Source organism: Arachis stenosperma, chromosome 6, assembly GCF_014773155.1.
Source record: "Arachis stenosperma cultivar V10309 chromosome 6, arast.V10309.gnm1.PFL2, whole genome shotgun sequence".
NCBI classification, from domain to species: domain Eukaryota; kingdom Viridiplantae; phylum Streptophyta; class Magnoliopsida; order Fabales; family Fabaceae; genus Arachis; species Arachis stenosperma.
In genome coordinates, this window is record NC_080382.1 from 2,104,262 (window position 1) to 2,127,018 (window position 22,757).

Sequence of the window (22,757 nt, forward strand, 5' to 3'; positions counted from 1 at the left end):
CTTAATGAGTTTTAAGCATGATTTTCTTAACCTTTCCTTTGATAGAGGCTGCTGGTGCCCATGTACATATAATGCTTATTTTATACTGATCAGTGGCAGAGTCTTTTGCAATACTCACAAGTCACTAGAACATAAAGCAAGAAGCAGGGATTTAAAATGTTACAAGTAGTAAAAGTCTGAGAAATCTGCAAAAAAAGCAGCACAATCAAGCTTTCACACCAGTTTCACAAAGGGGGAAGTTCTGATCTAAACAACAAATCCTGCTTAGAAGGTAATACATTCTGTGAGCAACGTTTGAGTATTAATTTGACCTCTATTAAGTGTATGAATTAGAGGAATATGCGTCCAAAACAAAAAATCACAAGCAGATAGATGTCAGGATAAAAAAATAGTTTAAAAAAAAAATTAGACATGAGCAGTCCCCTGGGTGAATTTTGGGTCCTCACATCTGTACTTGCCATCAGGGCCAATTCCAAAACCTTTTGGATCAGCGAAAACATTCTCTAGAAGCTGGCTGCGGGGTGGAAGGGGGCTCTCATCTGAAAACTCAACAGCATCATCAAGGACCTCATCAATCTTTTTCTCTATGCTCTTCAATTCTTGTTCATTTGCTAATTTGTTCTCAATCATGTATTTTTTCAATGCAGATATCGGATCCCTAGCAGCATAGCGTGCCTTCTCAGCTGCCAAAGCATAAACATATCATGATAAACATGGGTTCAAAAGTGAATGTTACTAAGATACCATCAGAAATACATAATGGAATTGCTTACCAGGATCACGAAGCTCATCAGGATCAGCCAATGAGTGACCTCTAAATCTATAGGTCTCACATTCCACCAAAGTTGGTCCATCTCCTCTTCTGGCTCTTTCAATTGCCTCCTTTGCGACTTCCCTAACCTTCAAAACATCCATTCCATCTACATGAACCCCTGCCATTCCAAATGCTGGTCCTTTCTTCCATATCTCAGGATCTGAAGTTGCCCTCAGATGTGACATCCCAATAGCCCACAAATTATTCTCCACAACAAAAATAATTGGCAATTTCCACAAAGCTGCCATGTTAAGGCATTCATAGAACTGTCCATTGTTACAAGTTCCATCGCCAAAGAACGCCAGTGTCACGTGATCAGCACTTGCCTCTTTGAGCACCTCCCTCCTGTACTTGCTGGAGAATGCTGCTCCAGTTGCCACAGGAATACCTTCACCAATGAAAGCAAACCCACCAATCAAATTATGCTCCTTTGAGAACATGTGCATTGAGCCACCCTGTCCTCTGCAGCACCCTGTGGCCTTTCCAAAGAGCTCACTCATGACGGCACGTGCTGGTACGCCCTTACTCAGCGCATGAACATGGTCCCTGTAGGTGCTCACTACAGTGTCTTCCTTCTTTAGAAGCTTGATGAACCCAGTTGACACAGCTTCTTGGCCATTGTACAAGTGAACAAAACCGAACATTTTGCCTCTATAGTACATCTGTGCACACATGTCCTCAAAGAATCTGCCTAATATCATGTCTTCATAGAGCTCCAAGCCTTCCTCTTTGGTAATGAGCTGCAACACAAATCCAAATAACTAAACAACAATCTCAAATAGCTATTTCTAGAATCTGCAAGAAATGAGCTCTTCTTAACGTTTAATCAATCCCCAAAATCCATATCATCATGTTATGGAGTATCTCTACACGATTGAAAGAGCACAAATAAAAAAGAGAATTAAGCATCGAAAAGTTTTGTCCATTCTGTTTTTCAGAAGCCCATCACGCAGAATTGATGCAATGCTGGAAAGGGAGAGAAAACGAGGGAAAAGGGAGTACCGTATTGGCGCTGGATTTGACCATTTTGCCGTTGGAAACATCGGTGACAGCGGCAGCAGTGGATCGGCGGCAGTGAGGAATAGCAAGCTTAAGGGGAGGGGTAGGATTGAAACGAAGGCTGTGTGGAGATCCAAGGAAAGATGGAGAACCTCTGAATCTGAATCTGAAGGGATCCGAAGACAATGACTTCTCATTGGATCTGATTCCGACAGGGACAGGACGAGGTTGAGCAAAGTTGGTTGCTGAGAAAGACATTATCGTAACTTCCAATGAAGAGAGAAAAATGTGTATTACGTTTTATTATTGTTATTATTAATTGGCTTATTATGTTAATGTAATTCAATCAGAAAAGAAAGGAGTAGGGGCGGAGGATACAAGGGAATAAGACAATAATCAGGGCCTTCACCTATCTATCTATTTAAGTATTTACTATTTATCAATGAATGATGAACAAATCACCTTCACTTAACTCTCTCATTTCATACACAGGGAGAGGGAAAGAAGCCACATTCCACATGCGACATGCAAGCCACCAAAACTCAACCAACTTTTCCTACAATTACTGTATTTACCTAATAATACTATTCTTATATAATCATTAATCATTAAAACTAGCAAGTGGACCCGCGCGTACGGTGAAAAAAAAAAATGTATGGCCTAAACTTTTATTTATAGATTTTTTTTTATTCATTATATATTAGAAATTTAACCGTAGATTCAAATAATAAAGATTGATTATAATTTAGAAAAGAATGTATAATCAAATATAATTTTTTATTATATAATATAAAGCAAATGATTAATTATGGCAGCTCAATAATACAAATTTTTTTGTCCTATACGTATTGAAAACTTCATGAAAACTGTTAATCTGGTATGTTTAAATATGCTATCTGAGTGTAATTTGAATATTCAGCATTATTTAAAATTCAAAGAAAAAATTTTGTTGTTTGAATCCAAGAATTGTATTTATCTATTTAAAGGCCTTGAAATTATAGTGTCAAGATTAATTTAATGTAGAAAAAAATTGAAAATGTTAGATAATAAACTAATATAAATGTAATTGTACAAAAATTAGCTATAATAACTTCACTGTGAATTATTGTTGTGCTAGATATAAATTTTAATTTTGGCCATGCAATAAAAAATTAAGTTCATTTTCAAAAATGGAATTCTCTTACATACCATACTCCATGAACTTGTATACCCATGATATATCGATATTTGTCCGCATCTTTATTATTTAGTTTGCTTTATATAAAATAAATATGAGTTATGTATGAGATTAATAAAGACAATAATATATTCCTTAATGTTCAAAATTTGAGTGACTAATGCACACTATACCTAAAAATGTTAGTTAATCATGAGATGAAATCCTCAATTATCAAAATAATATATTCCAACTTTACATTTTATATGTTAAAATCATTAATATTAAACTAAAAGCTAAAATAGTTATATTTGTAGCATTAACACAGAACTTAGAAGCCTAGTGTAAATCAGTACGTGCATATGGGAGAGAAAATAATCTGCATCCTATACATCAACTTTAGAGGAAGTTACTGTTTATCCAAAAAATTATTAAAAATAAAATACAATTATTGATTATAAAATATTAATCCTTGGACTTGTTAATCCAAAAGCAAAGGTTTTTGGGATTCTGATAGGACTTGTTTTGTTTTAGGTTAACCATAAAAAATGTTCTCGAATTATTTAAACAATGACAAAAATATATTTAAATTTTACTATTGATAAAAATATCTTCAAATAATTTAAAAACATAACAAAAATATCTAACAATAAATATATACTTTTAAAAAATATCTTATAGATTGAATTTTGATATAATTTTTTATAAGTATGATTATAAAAATAAGATATTATTATATTTAAAATTTGGTGATTTTTTATTAAGTATATATTTTTTTATATTTTTTTGTTAACAACCAATAATACTTTTAAAAAAATCACAAAACAATATACTTAACAAAAAATCACCAAATTTTAAGAATAATAATATCTTATTTTTTAATTATGCTTGCAAAAAATCACATAAAAATTCAATTTCTAATGTATTTTTTGAGAAATACATATTTAATGTTAGTTTTTTTGCAATATTATCTAACATTAAATATGTATTTCTCAAAAAATAAATTAAAGATTGAATTTTGATACAATTTTTTGCAAACATGATTAAAAAAGAGATATTATTATCCTTAAAATTTAGTAATTTTTCGTGCAGTATATATATTTTTGTAATTTTTTTGTTAACAACTACTAATACTTTTAAAAAATCATAAAAAATATACATTTTAAAAAAAAATTACCAAATTATAAAAATAATAATATCTCATTTTTTTAAAATTATGCTTGCAAAAAATCAAATCAAAAGTAAATCTCTAAAACATTTTTTGAAAATATATATTTACTATTGGACATTTTTGTCGCGTTTTTAAATTATTTAAAGAAATTTTTGTCGATAGTAAAATTCGAATACATTTTTATCAGCGTCTGAATAATTCAAGAGCGTTTTTGGTGGCTAACTCTTTGTTTTATTATTCTGGCAAACTTGCCGTAACTATTAAATTTTATTGTAAAAACTATAATATCATATAAGGGTCCATAGCTCAGTGGTAGAGCATTTGACTGCAGATCAAGAGGTCACCGGTTCGAACCCGGTTGGGCCCTTTTTATTCCTCTTTCTATTTATTAATTTTTAACTAGTAATTCTTTTGGTAGGAAGCAATTATCAGCATATGCACAAGTGTATAACAATGAGGACTTTTCAAGTTAAAATGGAGCAGAATGCAGAATTTATATTCATTTCACGTGAAGAAGCTCATCGTCGATTATTAAGAGTATCGATACAAACTCCATATACAAGGAATATAATCTTCTAGAGATGGTGTATGAACACACTGAAAACAAATCGCCTTGCGGACTTTTTAAGTTGGAGGTAGTTCAGGCAGAGAAAATCAAGCATGAAATTGGGATGAGAAAACTTGCACTGAGAATCCAATATTTCATATTTAGGAGACGAAATGGATACCCAAACAAGTTCTTACTTACGATTCAATTATAAAAATAAATCATCTTAAATAATGGAAAACTCGGCACATCCTTTCGAGTCTAGCATTTTACAGTAGTTGGCATATGGCTTATGCAATCAACAGCTAAAGACTTTGTAATATTGCACGGCTACTCAGAGCTGCTGCACGCAAGAGGCATAGCTTGATTGTTAATTGAACATAATTCCAGATACACCATACTTATTGAGCATGTAAAATCAATAAACCAAATCTTAGCTACGTGGAAATATCGAATACAAATCCCAAAACTCGTGATTTGTTTGATAATTTTAGCGCTCTATGAAATAAGTAGTTAACACTTAAACATCTACCCACAATACTAACTTCAGGACATTTTGATCCACACTTTTGCAAACGAAGCAATCAAGCAGATAAAATAACAGCTTGCGGGGAACTGCGAATTATTGATTTAGGTTATGCAGCCATGTTAACATAAAATGGGTCTGAACTCTGATCACATTCATGTCAAAGATATAAACCATAAACGCAAACATTTCTACTGTGAAATCTCAAAATGGTCACACCCATATTTTCCAAAGTACATACTTCATAGCACTAAAACTCATAAGGAGTCGCCAATGTATATAAATATAACCAACCCAAAATGGAAAAACTACAATATCCATAAGAATAATAAACCCTAGATAGCACAAAAATTGACCGGACAGAGCCTCTAGTCGAATAAGCTGAATCCCATATCATCATCACTCTCTTCTTGGGGTTCTTCCTGTAAAATTGCAAGAAACAATAACACATTAGAAAACCATAAGCTATATAGTACATAGAACAACACCGCCACCGCCACCACCACCACAAATAATGAATTACCTTCTTCTTCTCCTCAGCTGCAGGAGCTGCTGCTGCACCACCACCACCACCGGCAGCGGCAACAGGGGCGGCTGCAACAGCAACTGGAGCCCCACCTCCTCCACCGCTGGCTATCAAATCCTCAACATTTCTCTTCTCAGCGAGTTTAGCAAATAAGCTGGGCCAGTATGACTCAACTGATACCTTGGCACTTTTCAACAAGGACGAGATATTTTCAGCCTAACAACAGATTAAGGAGATACACATCATCCTTGAACGAATTCATAATCATACCTACCAATCTAACTTACCCAAAACTTAAATTTACTCCAAATCAATTCCATCAAGTATCAATTAATCAACTGATAAAACAAAAATCAGATTATACCACATCCTATAACGTAATATAACTAAATAAATAATACCCTATTTCAATCAGAAAAACAAGATGTTCATTATGAATCCCAACGACAAAGTACTTCAATTGATCCAATATATGCCAAAAGAAGAAAATATAACCCTAGATCAATCAATTACTAGAACACAAGCACAGGTAGCCCTAAATTAAAGGATGAGGAAGGATACAGTGACAGGGAGTTTGTCGTCGTGAAGGATCATAACGGCGTAACTGCAAGCAGCCTCTGCAATCGACATTTTCACACTACAGAAGCAAAGAAGGAAACAAAAATAAAGATTATATTCCGAAAACAAAACAAGACCTTCGGAACAAAAATGAAAATAGAAATGGTTTCGATGTATGGGATTGGAAAAAAACTTACCCGGATAAAAGGAAATTGGAGAAGGTAGAGTGAAGAGTGGTTTCTCTGCAACGAAAATTTGATGCGCGCCGCAACTGCAATGCGATTCTAGGGTTTCGAGGGTTTATTAAATGCTACAACAGCAACCACCAATCGTTTATGCATTATATGGGCCTTTTGCAGTTTAGGCCCATTTCAGATTTCCCACATTTCGTTTTTCTAGGACAGCCCACCACAATTGGGCCAAAAATATCAGAGACTTAAGTCACTATATGTTGATATCCAAAAAGACAAGGCTCAATCGACCAAAAAAAAAAAACAAGGCTCTAGATTTTGAGCAAACCATTTGGCAATGAGCCTTAACCCGCATATCTCCTCCTCCCTACCTCAAAAGCATAGGGTTCAAATCCCAGAGAGTACACTTAAATGGAGTTCAGATCTGCGACGGATTAGTCCCTAATCTATCAGATTGAAAAATACCGTTTGGATAAAAAAAAAAATCTTAAAGAGGGCAAATGAGGAGAAAATTTGATAAATGTGTGAGGTGTATTTAAATGTGTTATGTACCTAAGATAGGTTGGTTGTCCAATCCATCAACAACAAAAAAAGCAAATCATTCAAATTTTACTTTTTAGCTTCTACCAAATTTTGCAAGTACTAGTTTGATGTACTACACGGAACCTATTAATTTTTATTTTAACTTTTAAGTGGTATTGTTAAGTATAAGTTGTTGTCATGTAGTACTTTTTTTAGTAATATTATAATATTAATAAAATTTATTATTTTTTATCAATAATTCATTAATACTAAATTTTTTATTTTAATAATATACAAATAAAGTGTTAATCTAAAGTGTTGACTAATATTTTTGAAAAATATTAAAAAGTCATTAGAATTTATTATTTTTGACCATCAGATTAGTAATTAATGTTTAAAAATATGAGATAAAATATATTATTGAATTACTATACTAAAAGAATTAAATTGATAGCTAAGTGATGTCTAAAAATAAAAAATTTGATGACCTTCTAGTATTTTTCTTGATAAAAATATTGGCTCTCTAATATATTTTTTTGTGTTTTTCTTTTCACTTAAAAATTATATGTTGAAAAATTATACTTGAAAAAAAAAGAAATTAAAAAGATTCTAATGAATGAATAAATTAATTAACCATTTTAACAATATATTAAAATTATTCTGTATAAGTATATGATATATCTAGATGAATATTAGAATATCACCAAAATTTATTGTTTTTTTTCATCAATTAACAAGTGTAAGTTAAAAATATATTATTAGATTACTAAATAAAAGAAATTAAATTAATAATTAAAAATATTAATTAAAAATAATAAATTTTGTTAGTTTTTTAGTATTTTTTATATCACAGCTTGTCAGCTTGAAATCAACAAAGAATTACAGTAAGTTAGTCTATTGCTACCAAAAAAAACTTCAAAGAAGAATTTGTGAACTTTACTAAGCAAAGCAAAGTCATAAATTTGAAAGAGATTAAGAATACTATGCATAGCATATTGTGGGAACCATGTGTACATGAGGTCATGTTTATGAACAAGTCAGCGAGCAAACCATGCACAATCTAAGGAGAGCATACAAACTGAAACCTTTGTATACATTCGGTATCCAACGTGTCGGCCTAGAAAACGATAAAACTACAGTGCACAACTCATTTTGTAGATTTTGGAACATATATAATTATAGACCTTCCTCTGCACATGCCTCAATTAGGAGCAATTCATGAAATTTCAGACTCCGATAATATTAAATTAACAAAACCCTAGACGTTTATTTTTTTAAATATGGATAAAACTTTGATATTAAACTCAGTTATTAAATTATGTAGTATCTTTTAAAATTATGACCACACAATTTAATAACTGAGGGTTATACAAAAAAAAAATTAATATTAAAAATAATTAGCGACCCTGGAACCTTTTTCTTTTTCCCTAATACTGATCATGCTCAAATAATCAATAATATAAATCAATGCTTAAAATAATCTTCAGAAGTTTTATCAATCATATTGGTAGTATAGTAAAGTTAATTTATTACCACGTGTCAAATTAGTTAATACTTAAAAATGATATATCTTTAATTTATTTAAACTAATAACAATGATAAGGAGTTAATAAAAGGATTAAATTTAACACATTTTTGAAAACTAAATTAACATATCAAAATTTTAAAGATGAAATTAATTTATTTACGATATTCTAAAAATATTTTAAATATTAAAATATATTAAACTTATTATAAGTATAACAATTTATTGATTAAGATTAGTTACTTCTGAAGTACTCTAATTGAAATGAACGAGGGAAGAGTAAGTGGTGAGGGTCGGATGAAGTGTCCAAAGATAAAATGTTGGGAATAAATAGTATGATAATAATTTAATTAATTATGTGTCAAATAATTTGTTATTGTTATTATATTAAAATATTAATATAATAAGGTCTTTGATTAAATTTAGAGATCTATCATTGTAATAGTGATCATAATATTGAGAGATGAATCTTTTATAATTTAATCTAAATTATTTTTGGTCATAGAATTATTAAAAAGGGATATTAATAATCTGAAAATATATATATATATATATATATATATATATATATATATATATATATATATATATAAAATAGTCTTCATTGGATGAAGATTAATAAATCTCATTTATTTATGACCATTAAACAGACTCACTTTGAGAATTTCTAATGGTTATAATTACCGCATATTTATCAATAGAATATTCTCAAAATGAACATAGTAATAGAGTTCGTTTAACTTGCGACTATCATAGTAATTGAAAATGTATTTATTATACTTTGATTCCGAACACCTAATATCAAAGGGTGCTAGTTGAATGGATATTGGGTATGATTTAAATACTTGTAGAATTAATGATTCGTCAATAAGAAATTCGTCAACGCTCGGTAAAGAATTTGAGCTCTATGATTATAATGACTGAGATGAATAAAACATTGATCAAGGGGATTGAATGAATGAAAAAATGAGTTTCCTAAGTCATTCACAGTTCATTATAATAATGGTAACAAATTAGAGTTTTACAATTAAACCATACTCTAAGGGTTAACTAAGAGTTGGAAAGATGGAAGGAACTATACTTTGTTCTTCTCGGGTTCTTAATAAAAATATATTACTTCATACTATCGGGTCGTTAAGGAGTGTTGCTAGACGCCAACCTTGATTAGTAAATTTAGTATGACTAATTTACTACCTGCTTAATATTGAACCTATGGGGTCACACACTAACAAGTGTTCTAATATTTGCTATAAAATTATTTAATTATTATTTTGATTTGATCAAATAAATAATTATATTAATTCAGATGGAATATAATTGTATTCTTTGCTAGCACCAAGAATATAATAATAGTATGATAATTGAGAATATTAAATGAGATTGAGAATAATTGGTTATTTTATTTATGAATTTGGATGAGATCTTAACTGATTCTGTTTCAGTTTCAAATTGAGTTATGATATGATTCATGAATTTGAAAGATTCAAGTTTAAAATAGTAAGATATGATTTGAATTTGAATTGAGATTCAAATTTAAAATTAGTAACAAATCTCATACTATATATATGTATGTCAAGAGTAGAAAAAAAAGACTACAACAACACACAAGTGTTTTATTCCTTTACCTCTATACACATAAATGTATATGAGCCTAATTTTTAGAGAAAAATTTTATGGCATATAAAGAGTTGTAAGAGGTTTCTCAATTTAGATCAGATATACATTGGTTAATAAGTTGACAGCAAAGGTTGATCTCTATGTGGATACACGTATTGCCTTCTGTCTTTCGTGAAAAAGACATCCCTCGTCGCCACTGAATTGTGAAGCTTCTGTCTAACATATTGCAAATTATAATACATATAGATATCTTTCATCAAATAGTTTACTTCTATTTTATTTATTTTAGTTTTAGTTATAAACTCACTCATTCTTAAATTAATTATATTTTTATTTAATAATAATTAGATAGTCACTTATTTTTTGTCATAATTATATAATATCTATTAATATTATTTTTTAATAAATACTTGTAGTATATAATAGTATAATAGATATAAACTAATTAATAAATTATTAAAATTTGAAAATAATAATTATTTTAATATAAAAACAAAATAAAAATATTTATGATAGAGTAAAATTAACAAAATACTTATTTTTCCTGTTCCATATTATTTCAGAATAGTTAGATATTCTTAAAATATTAGTGAAAATATGTATTTTAAATTTTTTACTATTTTTATTTTTTTATATATATAGGACCGGATCAATCGGTTCAACCAATGACCCACCAGTTGAACTAATAATTCAGTGACCCAATAGTCTGACCGGTTCGATCACTGGTTCGATTCTGACAACTATGATCGTGATTCGTGATTAAGGTCCTTGAGAAGCATTTCATTATATGGCCTTGGTGCATAAACTGAAAGGTGTATGGAGGCTTAAAGGAGGCTATGAAGTCTTGGATGTTAGTTTCAATAACTTCTTAAGTCAAATTTGATCTCAAGGAGGACAAGGAGAAAGTGTTATTAGGGAGTCCATGGATGATGTTAAGGAATTACATTGCAGTTAAGCCATGGACTCCAATTTTTAAACCATGTGAGGCATCATTTGGGGACACAATGGTTTGGATATAGATTGCAGGGTTGAGCAGATGGTATTATTATGAAAAGGCCATGATGCAGATTACTTCGGCTATAGACAAACTTGTCAAGGTGGATCTTGCAACCAAGTCAGCAGAGTAGGAGAAGTTTGATAGGGCTTGTATACAAGTGAATTTGGGGCTGCCAATTGTTCGGCGAGTGATTGTCAACGACTTTGAATATAATGTGGAATATGAATGTATGTCATTGATATGTGAAATGTGTAATTATTTCGGGATATAGCAGGGGAATATAGCACCCACATGGTTTCTTTGGTGGCTGTGGATGTATAGGCAGGACCAGTTATTCATGGGAACTGTCCGGTGAACTAGAATCAGCAGATTTTTTATTTTGAAATTGTATCCATTAATGCCATGGTAGTAGCAAATTCTGCAGAGAAAATGCAGACAACTACGCTGTATGGGAAAGCAGATATGAAGGAGCTATTGGACAGATAAGGGAGTTGGACCAAAGTTATTAGAAGGGGTAGAGAAAAATTGGGCTAGAAAGCTGAGGCCCAAACGGTGGCTAAAGGCTTGACATCCCCCTTTTTGGACACCAGTTGGGCCGGGTAGGTGGCCCGAAGGAAGGGAGAGAGACTCGCGAGAAGGCTGGGTTGAGTAGCGGCTTGCCTTTTTCTTTTTGCCAAACTCCATCGAAGTCAAGGGGGAGACTCAACAGTGTGTCTGCAACTGGGTCTTCAACTACCCCCACACTTAAGAATGGCCACAAGAGACGCAGACTAGCATCATTGTAAAACTCACCAGGAACCAGGACAATGACGGTACGCCGAAATAGTAGCAGGATAACACATCGACGGTGGCTTCTGTTGTGGTGGGGAACGTTCCTAAGTAGCCATTTGTGCCGGAAACGTAAGGAACACGAGAGGTTGCTAGTCTTTCATCGGTTTACTAAGGGTCTACTGCTGAGGTTAGTTGGTTCCATTTATGCCCAATTATTTTTATGGATCATTTAGATACGGATTTCTTATCTTGGAACATTAAAGTGGCTTCTAACAAAATGGTCCAGGTGTATTACAAAAAGTTAGTTCGTAAATTTAGTCAAACTTTTTTATTTTTTATAAAACTCGTGTGCCTTTTCAATGAATGAAACTCTTTTGGAGTAAACTTGGTTATCATGATTTTGGGATTGTGGAGGCTAGAGGTCACAGTGGATAAATCTGGGTGCTATGCTCTAATTCTATGCTGACTATCAGAATGGTAGATATGACTGGCCAATGTATTAATTTTGAAATCTTTGTGGGCAGTATTTCTAGTTATTCTAGTGCTATATATGCTAATCCACATGTTCATAGGTGAATGGGATTGTGGAATATTTTGATTAGGATTTCAAATATGATTCAGGGTCCCTGGATTGTATTAGGGGACTTTAACGAGATTCTAATGCAAAAAGTGAGGTTAGAAGGGGTGCTTTCGGTCAGGCTAAGGTGGAGGTTTTTGCGAAAAATCTGGCAAACTACCGTTTGTTTGATATGGGGCTATTGGAAGAAATTTTACTTGGTACAGGAAGGTTAATGGGGGTTTATAGGTTGTGAAAAAATTAGATAGAGCTATTGTTAATCAGGAGTGCCGCTTGTTGTTTCCTAAGGCTTATAATGAGGTTTTGGCGCGTCTTTATTCTTATCACTGTCCTTTGGTTGCCAGATGTACACCAGTTATAAAAGCCAAGAGGGGTTTGAGACCATTTAGATTCCAAGCTGCCTGGATGACTCATCCATTTTTAGCAATGTTATTCATTTTGGAATAAAGGGTCCCCTGATGTTGTTAGAAGTTTGATCAAGGTGCAGAAGGATGCTCTTATTTTTAACAAGGAAACCTTTGGTAATGTGTTTGTTAAAAAAGAGTTGGAGAGGTAATTGAATGATGTTCATATTTTTCTTGAGAGTATGGAGGATCTAGAGTTGAGGGTGAAAGAACAAGGTATTCATGATGAGCTAAATACTATTCTTCTCCAAGAAAAGCTTATGTGATATCAGAAAGCAAAAGAGCAATAGATTCGGTATGGTGACAGAAACACTAAGTTTTTTCACTTGCAAACGATCATTAGGCGAAAATGGAACAAGATTTATGGACTGTTTCTGGAAAATAGAACTTGGGCTACTAAGCCGCAGGAGCTAGAGAAAGAAACGAACTCCTTCTTCCAAAAGCTCTTTTCGACAAGAGAGAATATTGGGAGAATTCCTCAATCCTTCCCTTAGTAATGAGGCCTGTCAAAGGTTGGTTGAACTGATGGCGTTGGAAGAGGTAAAAAGAGTTGTAATAACCATGAATTCTTTGAAAGCTCCGAGACCAAATGGTTTTCAAGCCCTGTTCTATAAGGAGTTTTGAAATTCTTTGAGCTATGATGTGCGGGGTTTAGTCAAGAGAGCCTTTAAGAGAGAGATTCTAAATACTGTAATTTTCGAGACATACATTGTTCTGATTCCTAAAGTTGAAGCTCCTACTTCATTAAGAGATTTTTGCCCCATCAGTTTATGTATTGTTCTTTACAGAATCGTTACGAAAGTGCTGGTGAACAGGGTTAGACCCTTTCTTTCGGAAATCATTGGCTCGCTTCAGGTTGGTTTTATCCCATAAAGAGGTAATATAGATAACATCATCATTGTGGAGGAAATTATAAGTTTCATGAAGAACACTAAGTCTAGGAAAGGGACCATGGCCTTTAAGATTGATTTGGAGACGGCGTATAACAGGGTGGACTGGAGATTTTTTTAAGCTTCTTTGATTCGGTTTGGCTTTCCGAAGGCTATTATTCGTCTTATTATGGCTTGTGTAACGTCATCTTTTTTGTCTATTTTATGGAACGATGATAAACTCTAGAGCTTTAATCCCCAAAGGGGTTTGAGACAAGGGAATCCTATGTCTCCTTATCTCTTTGTGCTTTGTATGGAGTGTCTTGCTTATTTTATTGTCCATTGGGTTTCTCAAGGTTCGTGGATACCGATGTTAATTTTTAGATATGGCCCGAAAATATCCCATTTGATGTTTGCTGATGATCTACTACTATTCTATAAAGCTACGAAAGCTTAGGTAGCTAGAGAAAATTATGAAGTGCATAGACTTATTCTCCAAAGCATCAGGCTTGCGAGTGAATCTTAGTAAGTATAGGGCTCAATGTTTAAAGAATATTTCTGTGAGAAAGAAAGAGATGCTCTCAGAAGTCTCTAGTATTCATTTTTGTCAGGACTTGGGAAGGCACCTAGGGGTTAATATTGGACATGAAAGGTCTTCTAGGAGGACGATTCAAGAAGTCATTGAGAAAATTCAAAACAAGCTTGCTAATTGGATGGGGTGTCTGCTAAATAAGGTAGGAAGACTTTGTTTGGTTAAGTCGGTAATGACTTTTATTCCGGTCTATAACATGCAGGTTAATTACTCTCCTTTCGAAGTTTGCATGTGAAAAGACTGATTCACTGATGCGACAGCTCTTATAGAGAGGCGATAATAATGGGAGAGGGTTGCCATTGGTTAAGTGGGAAGTAGCTATTACTCCTAAAAAGGCAGGTAATTTGGGTGTAAGAGATACATACTGTGCTAGTCTAGCGCTTATTGGCAAGTTAGTTTGGGATTGCTTTAATAATAGAAACAAACTGTGGGTGCAGATTGTGATGCAAAAATATCTTCGGAATTCGAATTATTTTGGTGGTAGTCATGGACAGAATGCATTGGCCTCTTGGAAGAACATTCTTAAAACATATGAGGCTCTTAAAAATGGGTTTAGGTAGAACGTAGGGGATGTGCAGCAATCTGTGTGGTATGATGAATTGATCCTGTTTGGAAGACTTTGTGATCTTGTTTCCTATATTCACATATTTGAGTCAGAGTTCGTAGTGGCTAATTTGTAGCGTGATGGATCTTGGGTGGTAGATATGCTTGCTATGATAATTTCTCTTATTGTTAAACAATTTATTTGTGGCATTTTCTACACAAATTTGGTGGACCTGGATCCGGGGTGGAGTTAGTGGACAGCAAGGGCAAAAGGGTACAGTGTAAGAAAATGTTACAGTTGGTTATTAAAGTATAAAATGAATTTGAATGAAAATAGTGATTGGATCTAGCTTTGGCATTTAAATCTTTTGAAGAAGATCAAATTCACTATGTGGCTTAGGTTTTATAACGCTCTCCCGACGGAGGCTTTTCGATTCAGATGGCATTTAGCTTGTTCGGATTTGTGCCAAAGATGCAATGTGACTCAGGAGACAAATGAACATTGCCTATGGAACTGTGTTAAATTCTATAATCTTTGAAAAATGTTAGACCCTTACTTTATTGACTCATTTGAAGGCACCTCCAGTGAGACTTGGTTTAGAAATGTCGTGCCCGGTAATGAGATTCTTTTTGGGGCCGAAGTGTAGTGGTTGTGGAAACATAGGTGTAATGATGTTATCAATGCTGGAAATATTTGGACGGATCACAAGGTGGTTGTCCTTATCAGAAGCACTATCATGGAATTGAGACTTTATATGCATCTGTGTTCTTTCTTCAGCACCTTTAAAAATCACTAGTGTTGAAAACCTCCAGTAGATAATAACTTTAAAGTTAGTCGTGATGCAAGTTTATTCCCTGATTTGAGTTTGGTTGATTTTGGCTATATTATTAGAGACTCTAATGGGGGTTGAATCTTAGACTGTTCTAGTAGTTTTTTTTCCTGGTCCATCATCAGATGTGAGTTTTTTACAGTTTAAAAGAGATTTGTGTTAACCTGGAACTGCGGTTTGAAAAATATTGTGTGAAACAGATTATTTGGATGTTCTACACTTTTTGCATAATTTTGGTGGTGGGTACACATCTTAAGTTATTGATTTAGTTCACAAAATTCAAAAATTTTTATCAAGATCTTAGTATGTTCAAATCGATTGAATAGCTAAGGAAGCAAATAAAGTGACGGATTATATGGCTAGATATATATAAAGTAAAAAATAATTTCAATCATATAATTTAATCAGAGTCTAAGTCTAGTGATGTTCTCCCACAAATGATCAGTTCTAATTTAAGATAAATATTTGTTTCGATCTTTTCTTTTATTTAGATATTTAAAAAAAATATTAAATTTATTGTATACCCTCTTTGTGGGAAAAAAAGATTCACCCAACGTAAGTTGCACCTAAAGTGTGACAACACTATAGAACCTTGACTTCTAATTTACCATAGAAATTATTATTACACGAAAAAAAATCCACAAAACTTAAGGGTAACTTTTGAGTTAATTATGAGCAAGCAACCATAAGCTAGAGAAAACAATTATTAAGGAAAGAAAGATTATCTGTCCACACAAGCGGATCCGTCACATGACATGTAAAGTTTAAAAAATGATGATTAAACGCAAATTAACCCGTGAGGTTTTGCACTTTGGCTTTTAATTGCAAATCCTGCATGCAAGAATTCTCGATTAACATTATTATGCCGTTGATAGTTATATTGGCCATCATGAATCCTTCTAATTTGTGGTCATAAATTATAATAGCTACTTCTTATTATTTCACATGTATATAGGTATATAGAAAGCGAGCTAGTTTTGCTGGAGTACACATACACATGACAGCTTGCTTTATGTAATAAAAAATTAGAGCATGCTATGCTGAATAGATAAATGGCAAAGAAATAAGTATTGGGTTGATAGATAGTTAGATATTTACCTATTTAAAAGAATGTATCATTTTATTTTTAATGAGTTAATATTTAAATTAATTTTTTAAATTATACTTGCTCTTTAATCTGGTCATCGAAATTTTAATTTTCTAAATTTGGTTTTCCAACTTAGTATTTATAATTGGACTTTAATTTAATCACAGAATCGCTAATAAAATGTTGAAATAGATTGATGACGATCACGTTAGACTTCTTAATGGCTATTTAATATGATAATTAAATTTTTTTTATTTCAATTTTTTTATAAAGCGTTTAAAATCCAAATAATAATTTCACTTAAAAATTTTAAAAATTTTCTAAGGAGCAAATAATTGAGAAAAAATATTAGTTATCACATCAAATAGTTTTTAAAAAATTTAATGTAATAGCCCTCAGCTTATTTCAATATGCCGTTAATAATCTTATGACGAAAACAAAGTCAAAAACTCATTATTAAGTCACGAATGACAAGTTAAAAATGAAATTTAGTAAATTAAAATTGTCCAGACAATTAAAATGCTAATATAAGTTTAAAGATCAATTTAAATATTAACTTTTTTTTTTACCGTAGATATACTCCTTTTCTTATCACATAAAAAGAGAAAAAGTTTAAAGATCAATTTAAATATTAACTTTTTTTTTTACCGTAGATATACTCCTTTTCTTATCACACAAAAAGAGAAAAGTTAAAAGTAAATGATCAAAATTTATTATTTTTTATTATCAATTAGTCATATTAATATTTAAAAATATAAAAAAATATGTTATTGAATTATTAGACTAAAAAAATTTTTTAAAAAAATTTAGTTGATAACAAAATAATAATTAAAAACAATAAATTCTAATAATTATCTAATATTTCTCGTACAAAAATCTTCTTTATAAAATTGTCATAAAAATATACCCTGCTCACCGAACCGGCCCTTCAATGTTCTATGAATATAATTCATCCTTAATAATAATAAGTATGCTACTTATTTTTTAAAATTCAATGTTTTGATTAATCTTTATTTTAATTCTTTAATTAATTATGTTTTTTATTTTTAAAAATTTATTATTATTTAATTAATTTAAATCTTTAGTATTAATTATTTAAAAAATAAAAAATATTCATTTTTTTTCTAAAAACTGAATAAAAGACCCTAGTTGCACTTCCTTAATAAGGAGCTTCCGCATCCGATCATTGGCTCCCTTTTAAGACAGCCTTTTGTATGATAAAATAATTCACGAATTAACCTGTGCTGGCCGCCGATTAAATATATAGATATTCAAGAATAATACTTGTTATTACTTACTTACTTTCTTTCCTACAGTACCCCAAAGATTCCAAACAAAGAATATGAAAAAAGGGATCTAATGCTTTGTTTGCTTTTTGTGTCAGTCAGCAGGTAGCACTTATTATATTACGGAAAAGTATAGGTACTAACATATTATCCGCTAACTCTTATTTATATTTGTGTTTCATGAAAGTGTGTTCGTAGATGTATCTAATAATTAATATAGTTTAAATACATATACAAAGAGACACATCCAAAAAATATATTTATAAAGACACTTTTATTAAACACAATTATAAAAAAGATATTTTTATTAGACACATCCATAAACACACTTTCATAAAACACAATTATAAATAAGAGTTGGTAGAAATTGGCAGATATGCTGTTGGTAACTAGCGAACCGTTATATTATATACATAAGCAACAAAACCTCCTATATATACAAGGTGCATATCGAATTGAACTGGTTCTATGGTAGAAGAGTATAATATGGGTAACTGCGCCTTAAAAGGGATCATCACCGCCACTAGTCATGGCGGAGTCTTAATGGATAACAAGCAGATGGTGAAGGTGGTGACCTCCAATGGAGGCATCATGGAGCTCTGCACTCCAATAACCGTTCATTCCATTACCAACGGGTTCCCCGGTCACGCCATATTCGCAAGCCCCTTCTCATCGGAGCCCCTTCTCCGCAAACAAGAGCTTCATGCCGGCCAAGTCTACTACCTCCTCCCTCTCAACCCTTATTATTATTATTCAACTTCAAGAGCGAGCATGATAACCAGACAACTCTCCAACTCCACCTCAACACCTTACCGGATTTTCACTTGCAACGCTACCATGTGGTCGCAAGCAGAAGAGGGATCCTCTCCAAGGCATAATAATAATTATAGCTCCGGAGTGTGGAAGGTGAACTTGGTGATAAGCCCGGAGCAACTGTCGGAGATTCTGTCACAGGACTCGCTGACGGAGGCGCTCATTGAGAGCTTGAGGACAGTGGCAAAGTGCGGTAACGGGATCGCTTCGCCAGCGGGTTCAGGCCACTACTCCAGTCTATTCAGCAGCAGGAACCGCTCTCTGTCTCTCAGAAACCCGGTTTAATTAATGCACTCTTAGGCCTATATAGGATCACATTCAATTATGTATGCTCACCAAACCAACCATGAACCATCGTTGCTTAAGCTAAGGTAAATGATGAATCCCCTATTAGTATGTTACTAGATGTAATTGGCGGCTAAAACTCTTTGATATTCACGGTGTGCCTAGTCTATTCTATCCATCCATTTTATTATATAAAAATTAAAAATTAAAAATTAAAAATTAAAAATTGAGTTTCTTACTTAATAATAAAATTAAAGTGACACATTTTTAAGAGTATTTTTTATTTATTTTTTTAATTCATTAAATATAATTTATTATAGTAAATTAATTATATCAACTAGTTAATTAATTAAATATTGAGTATATACCTATTTTGGTTCTCAAAGAATTTCAGACTGGACACTTTAGTCACCAACTAAACTTAATTACTCAATTGGTCCCTAACAATTAATTCCGTTAGTCACTTAGGTCCTTTACTCCGTTAACTCTAACGGAGGACAAAATAGTCCCTGACAACTCTAACAGGGGACGAAATGGTCCCTGATCTCCTCTGTTCGGAAACGACACTGTTCTCTCCTGATTTCCATCATATCTCGCATAACACTAGCAGTCTAACACTGTAACTTCAAACTACACAATGCACACTCTATAAATTTAATGTTCACAAGAAAAAAATCCTCAACTTGTTCTCAACCAATTCATATTCAGGAAATTAATGCCTATATCTCTCAACTAGTTATCGTCTTCGATGGATCCCATAAATCTTGACAGCAAGTTTGATTTGTTAAAACCTGTCGTTGTCGTTGCCATCTCCCTCCTTCTCTGCCCTATCATCACCATGACCACATTGTCCACCACCTTCGATCGCTTCCTTCAACTTTTTCTCTGAACCAATGTTCAGTAATCGCTTCAGTTCCATATGAGCGGCAACGGCGACATTGCTCGTTGTACTGATAGCTTGGATGTGAGGTCAAAGCTGTCTGCCAACTTGGACTCTGAAAAAGAAGGAAAGAAGCATTTGGTGTCTATTTCAAATGAGAATTTGCACATGATGTCGAAGGAGAATCTTCTCATGATGTCCTAATATCCAACAATCTATATTGCTTACCGTAGAGTGGAGAAAAGTGTACACTTGTAGTAGTTGTGAAACTTGGTCTTGAAGATATCGTGGACGTGTCGGGATTGGAGGTGATGTTATCAAAGACGTGGAAGTTGATGCTTTTGGTGGGTGAAGTGTAGAGGGGGTGGATGTACCAATCACAAAGATTTAGGAAGTGTGTGGTCCATGACATGTTGAGGTAGGTGCGACACGTGTGACAATTACACCATGGCTTAATCTTGGAGTTAAAGGTGAGGAAGGAAAATATGGAAAAGAAGACTGTGAAGGTGAAGAAGGAGAGTATGAATGTTAGGGTTATGCGAGATATAATAAAAATTGGGGAAGAATAGTGTCATTTTCGAATAAAGGGGTCAGGGATTATTTTGTCCCTTGTTAGAGTTGTCAGGGACTGTTTTGCCCTCCGTTAGAGTTAACGGAATAAAGGACCTAAGTGACTGACGGAATTAATTGTTAGGGACCAATCGAGTAATTAATTTTAGTTGGGGAGTAAATGTCCAGTCTGAAATTCTTTTAGGAACAAAATGGGTATATACTCTTAAATATTTAAATATCATATAATTTATTATAATTTATGTTAATCAATTAATTATAATTTATTGTATTGTTACTATAAACTCGGGAATGGATCCTCTCCAGTGAAAAAAAATTGGATGGTATTCAGTGAAAGATCTTATCCTTCATTGCATTCTCTCTCTCATTTATTTTTGGTCCCAATTGTAGAATTAAAGGTGGGAGATTACACTTTATTCTCTTCAGTGACAAAAAAAATGGAGAGGATTCATTTTCCTATAAACTCTGTAGACACCTTAGCTTTTATAACCTAATTCTTCTAGATCCCATGGAAGACATTGATGTCATTTTAGGTATAGATTGACTAGCAGCTTATCATGTTAATGTGATTTGTTACTCTAAAATAACGAAGTTTAATGTTTTAAGGGCCAGTTTGGCTAAACTTTTTAAATAAGTTCTTTTGAAAAATGAGCTTAAAATATAAGGACTTTTATTAATAATAACTTTTAAATAAGTTATTTTGAGTTTGGATAGTTATTATAAAAGTCCTTATTTTAAAGTTGTGCATTAAATAAGAGTGATAAAATAGCTTTTAAAAATAGAAAAAGTCACATTTTTTAACTTCTTCAAAAGCTCTTAAATAACTTTTTAAAAAGTTAAAAGTTTATCTAAAAAATTATACCAAACACATTAATATAACTTTTTATAAGTCAAAAGTAAAAAAAAGTAATTTTTTGGTGTTTTCCAAAAGGACTCTAAATATTCTACCATTTACTTTTAAAGGTGATAGATAATTGACCCCAAACAAACTCATCTCTCCTCTAAAAAAAGTCATGAACCTGATAAACAAATGGTGTCATGGTTTCTTGCGGTAGTTAGAAACATTGAAGCCATGATGCGTAGCATTGGTCATATTTCTGTGGTGAAGAAATTTTCAGATGTATTTTCTGATGACTTACCAGGCATACCACCTGATGGAAAAATTCAATTCTCCATAAACTTAATCCCGGAAGCTCATCGCATATCAATTCCTCTTTATTGTATGGAACCAAGAGAGCTGCGAGAATTAAAAGACCAAGCTATAGATATATTGAATAAAGGGTTCATTTGTCCTAGCGTATCTCCTTAGGGAGCCCTTGTTCTCTTCATAAAGAAGAAAGATAGATCAATACACCTATGTATAGATTATCGACAACTTAATAGTGACCATTCACAACAAGTATCCATTGTCTAGAATCAATGATTTGTTCGATCAACTTCAAGGAGCTTCATGTTTTTTAGGATCGATTTACATTTGGAGTAACATCAATTGAAAATCAAGCATGAAGATACCTCCCAAAACCGCTTTTTGTATTTGCTATGGACATTATGAGTTTATTGTAATGTCATTTGCATTAACGAATACTCCTGCAACCTTTATGGACCTAATGAATCGAGTGTTCAAACCCTTCTTAAATCACTTCGTCATTGTGTTTATATATGACATCTTAGTATACTTGAAAAGTGTGGAAGAGCATGAATATCATCTAAGGAGAGTATTGAAAACCCTCCGAGAGCACCAATTTTATGCCAAATTCTCTAAATGTGAATTTTGGTTAAATCAAGTGGCATTTTTAGGACATGTGGTGTCGAAAGATGAAATTATGATATATACGAAAAAAGTTGAAGCTATTCAAAAATGGCCATGAAGATGAGGCAATGAAGATGGATAGAGCTGCTTAAAGATTATGATTGTACAATCCTTTATCACCTATGAAAAGCTGATATCATCGTAGCTTCTTAAAGACCACTGATTGGAGAAATTCATCAGCTCGAGGTTAAAGGAATACTGTTCAAACTTAGAAGATCTGGAATTTTTCTTACTCATGTGAATGCTCAGTCATCCCTCATCAAAAGAATTAAAACCCTCTAAAAAGAAGAT

General features: G+C 32.6%; 3 protein-coding genes and 1 non-coding gene across 4 annotated transcripts; 2 read left to right on the forward strand and 2 right to left on the reverse strand.

The window, feature by feature from the left end:
- Positions 1-55: 55 nt before the first annotated feature.
- On the reverse strand, positions 56-2,211 carry LOC130933358 (pyruvate dehydrogenase E1 component subunit alpha-3, chloroplastic-like). Its single transcript, XM_057862951.1, has 3 exons — positions 1,817-2,211; positions 774-1,554; positions 56-683 (listed from the first exon to the last, which is right to left on the reverse strand). Exons 1-3 carry the CDS (start codon positions 2,069-2,071, stop codon positions 406-408), a joined length of 1,314 nt encoding a protein of 437 aa, XP_057718934.1. The 5' UTR covers positions 2,072-2,211; the 3' UTR covers positions 56-405.
- A 2,224-nt stretch (positions 2,212-4,435) lies between these two features.
- TRNAC-GCA (transfer RNA cysteine (anticodon GCA)) lies at positions 4,436-4,507 on the forward strand. The gene has a single exon. It is a non-coding gene; the product is annotated as a tRNA-Cys (tRNA).
- Positions 4,508-5,335: 828 nt separating this feature from the next.
- Positions 5,336-6,703, reverse strand: LOC130932978 (60S acidic ribosomal protein P1-1-like). The gene is made up of 4 exons (XM_057862456.1): positions 6,495-6,703; positions 6,301-6,376; positions 5,737-5,955; positions 5,336-5,635 (listed from the first exon to the last, which is right to left on the reverse strand). Exons 2-4 carry the CDS (start codon positions 6,367-6,369, stop codon positions 5,582-5,584), a joined length of 342 nt encoding a protein of 113 aa, XP_057718439.1. The 5' UTR covers positions 6,370-6,376; positions 6,495-6,703; the 3' UTR covers positions 5,336-5,581.
- Positions 6,704-18,585: 11,882 nt separating this feature from the next.
- LOC130936475 (uncharacterized) lies at positions 18,586-19,381 on the forward strand. The gene has a single exon (XM_057866547.1). The coding sequence runs from the start codon at positions 18,595-18,597 to the stop codon at positions 19,204-19,206; it is 612 nt and encodes a 203-aa protein (XP_057722530.1). The 5' UTR covers positions 18,586-18,594; the 3' UTR covers positions 19,207-19,381.
- Positions 19,382-22,757: the final 3,376 nt, after the last annotated feature.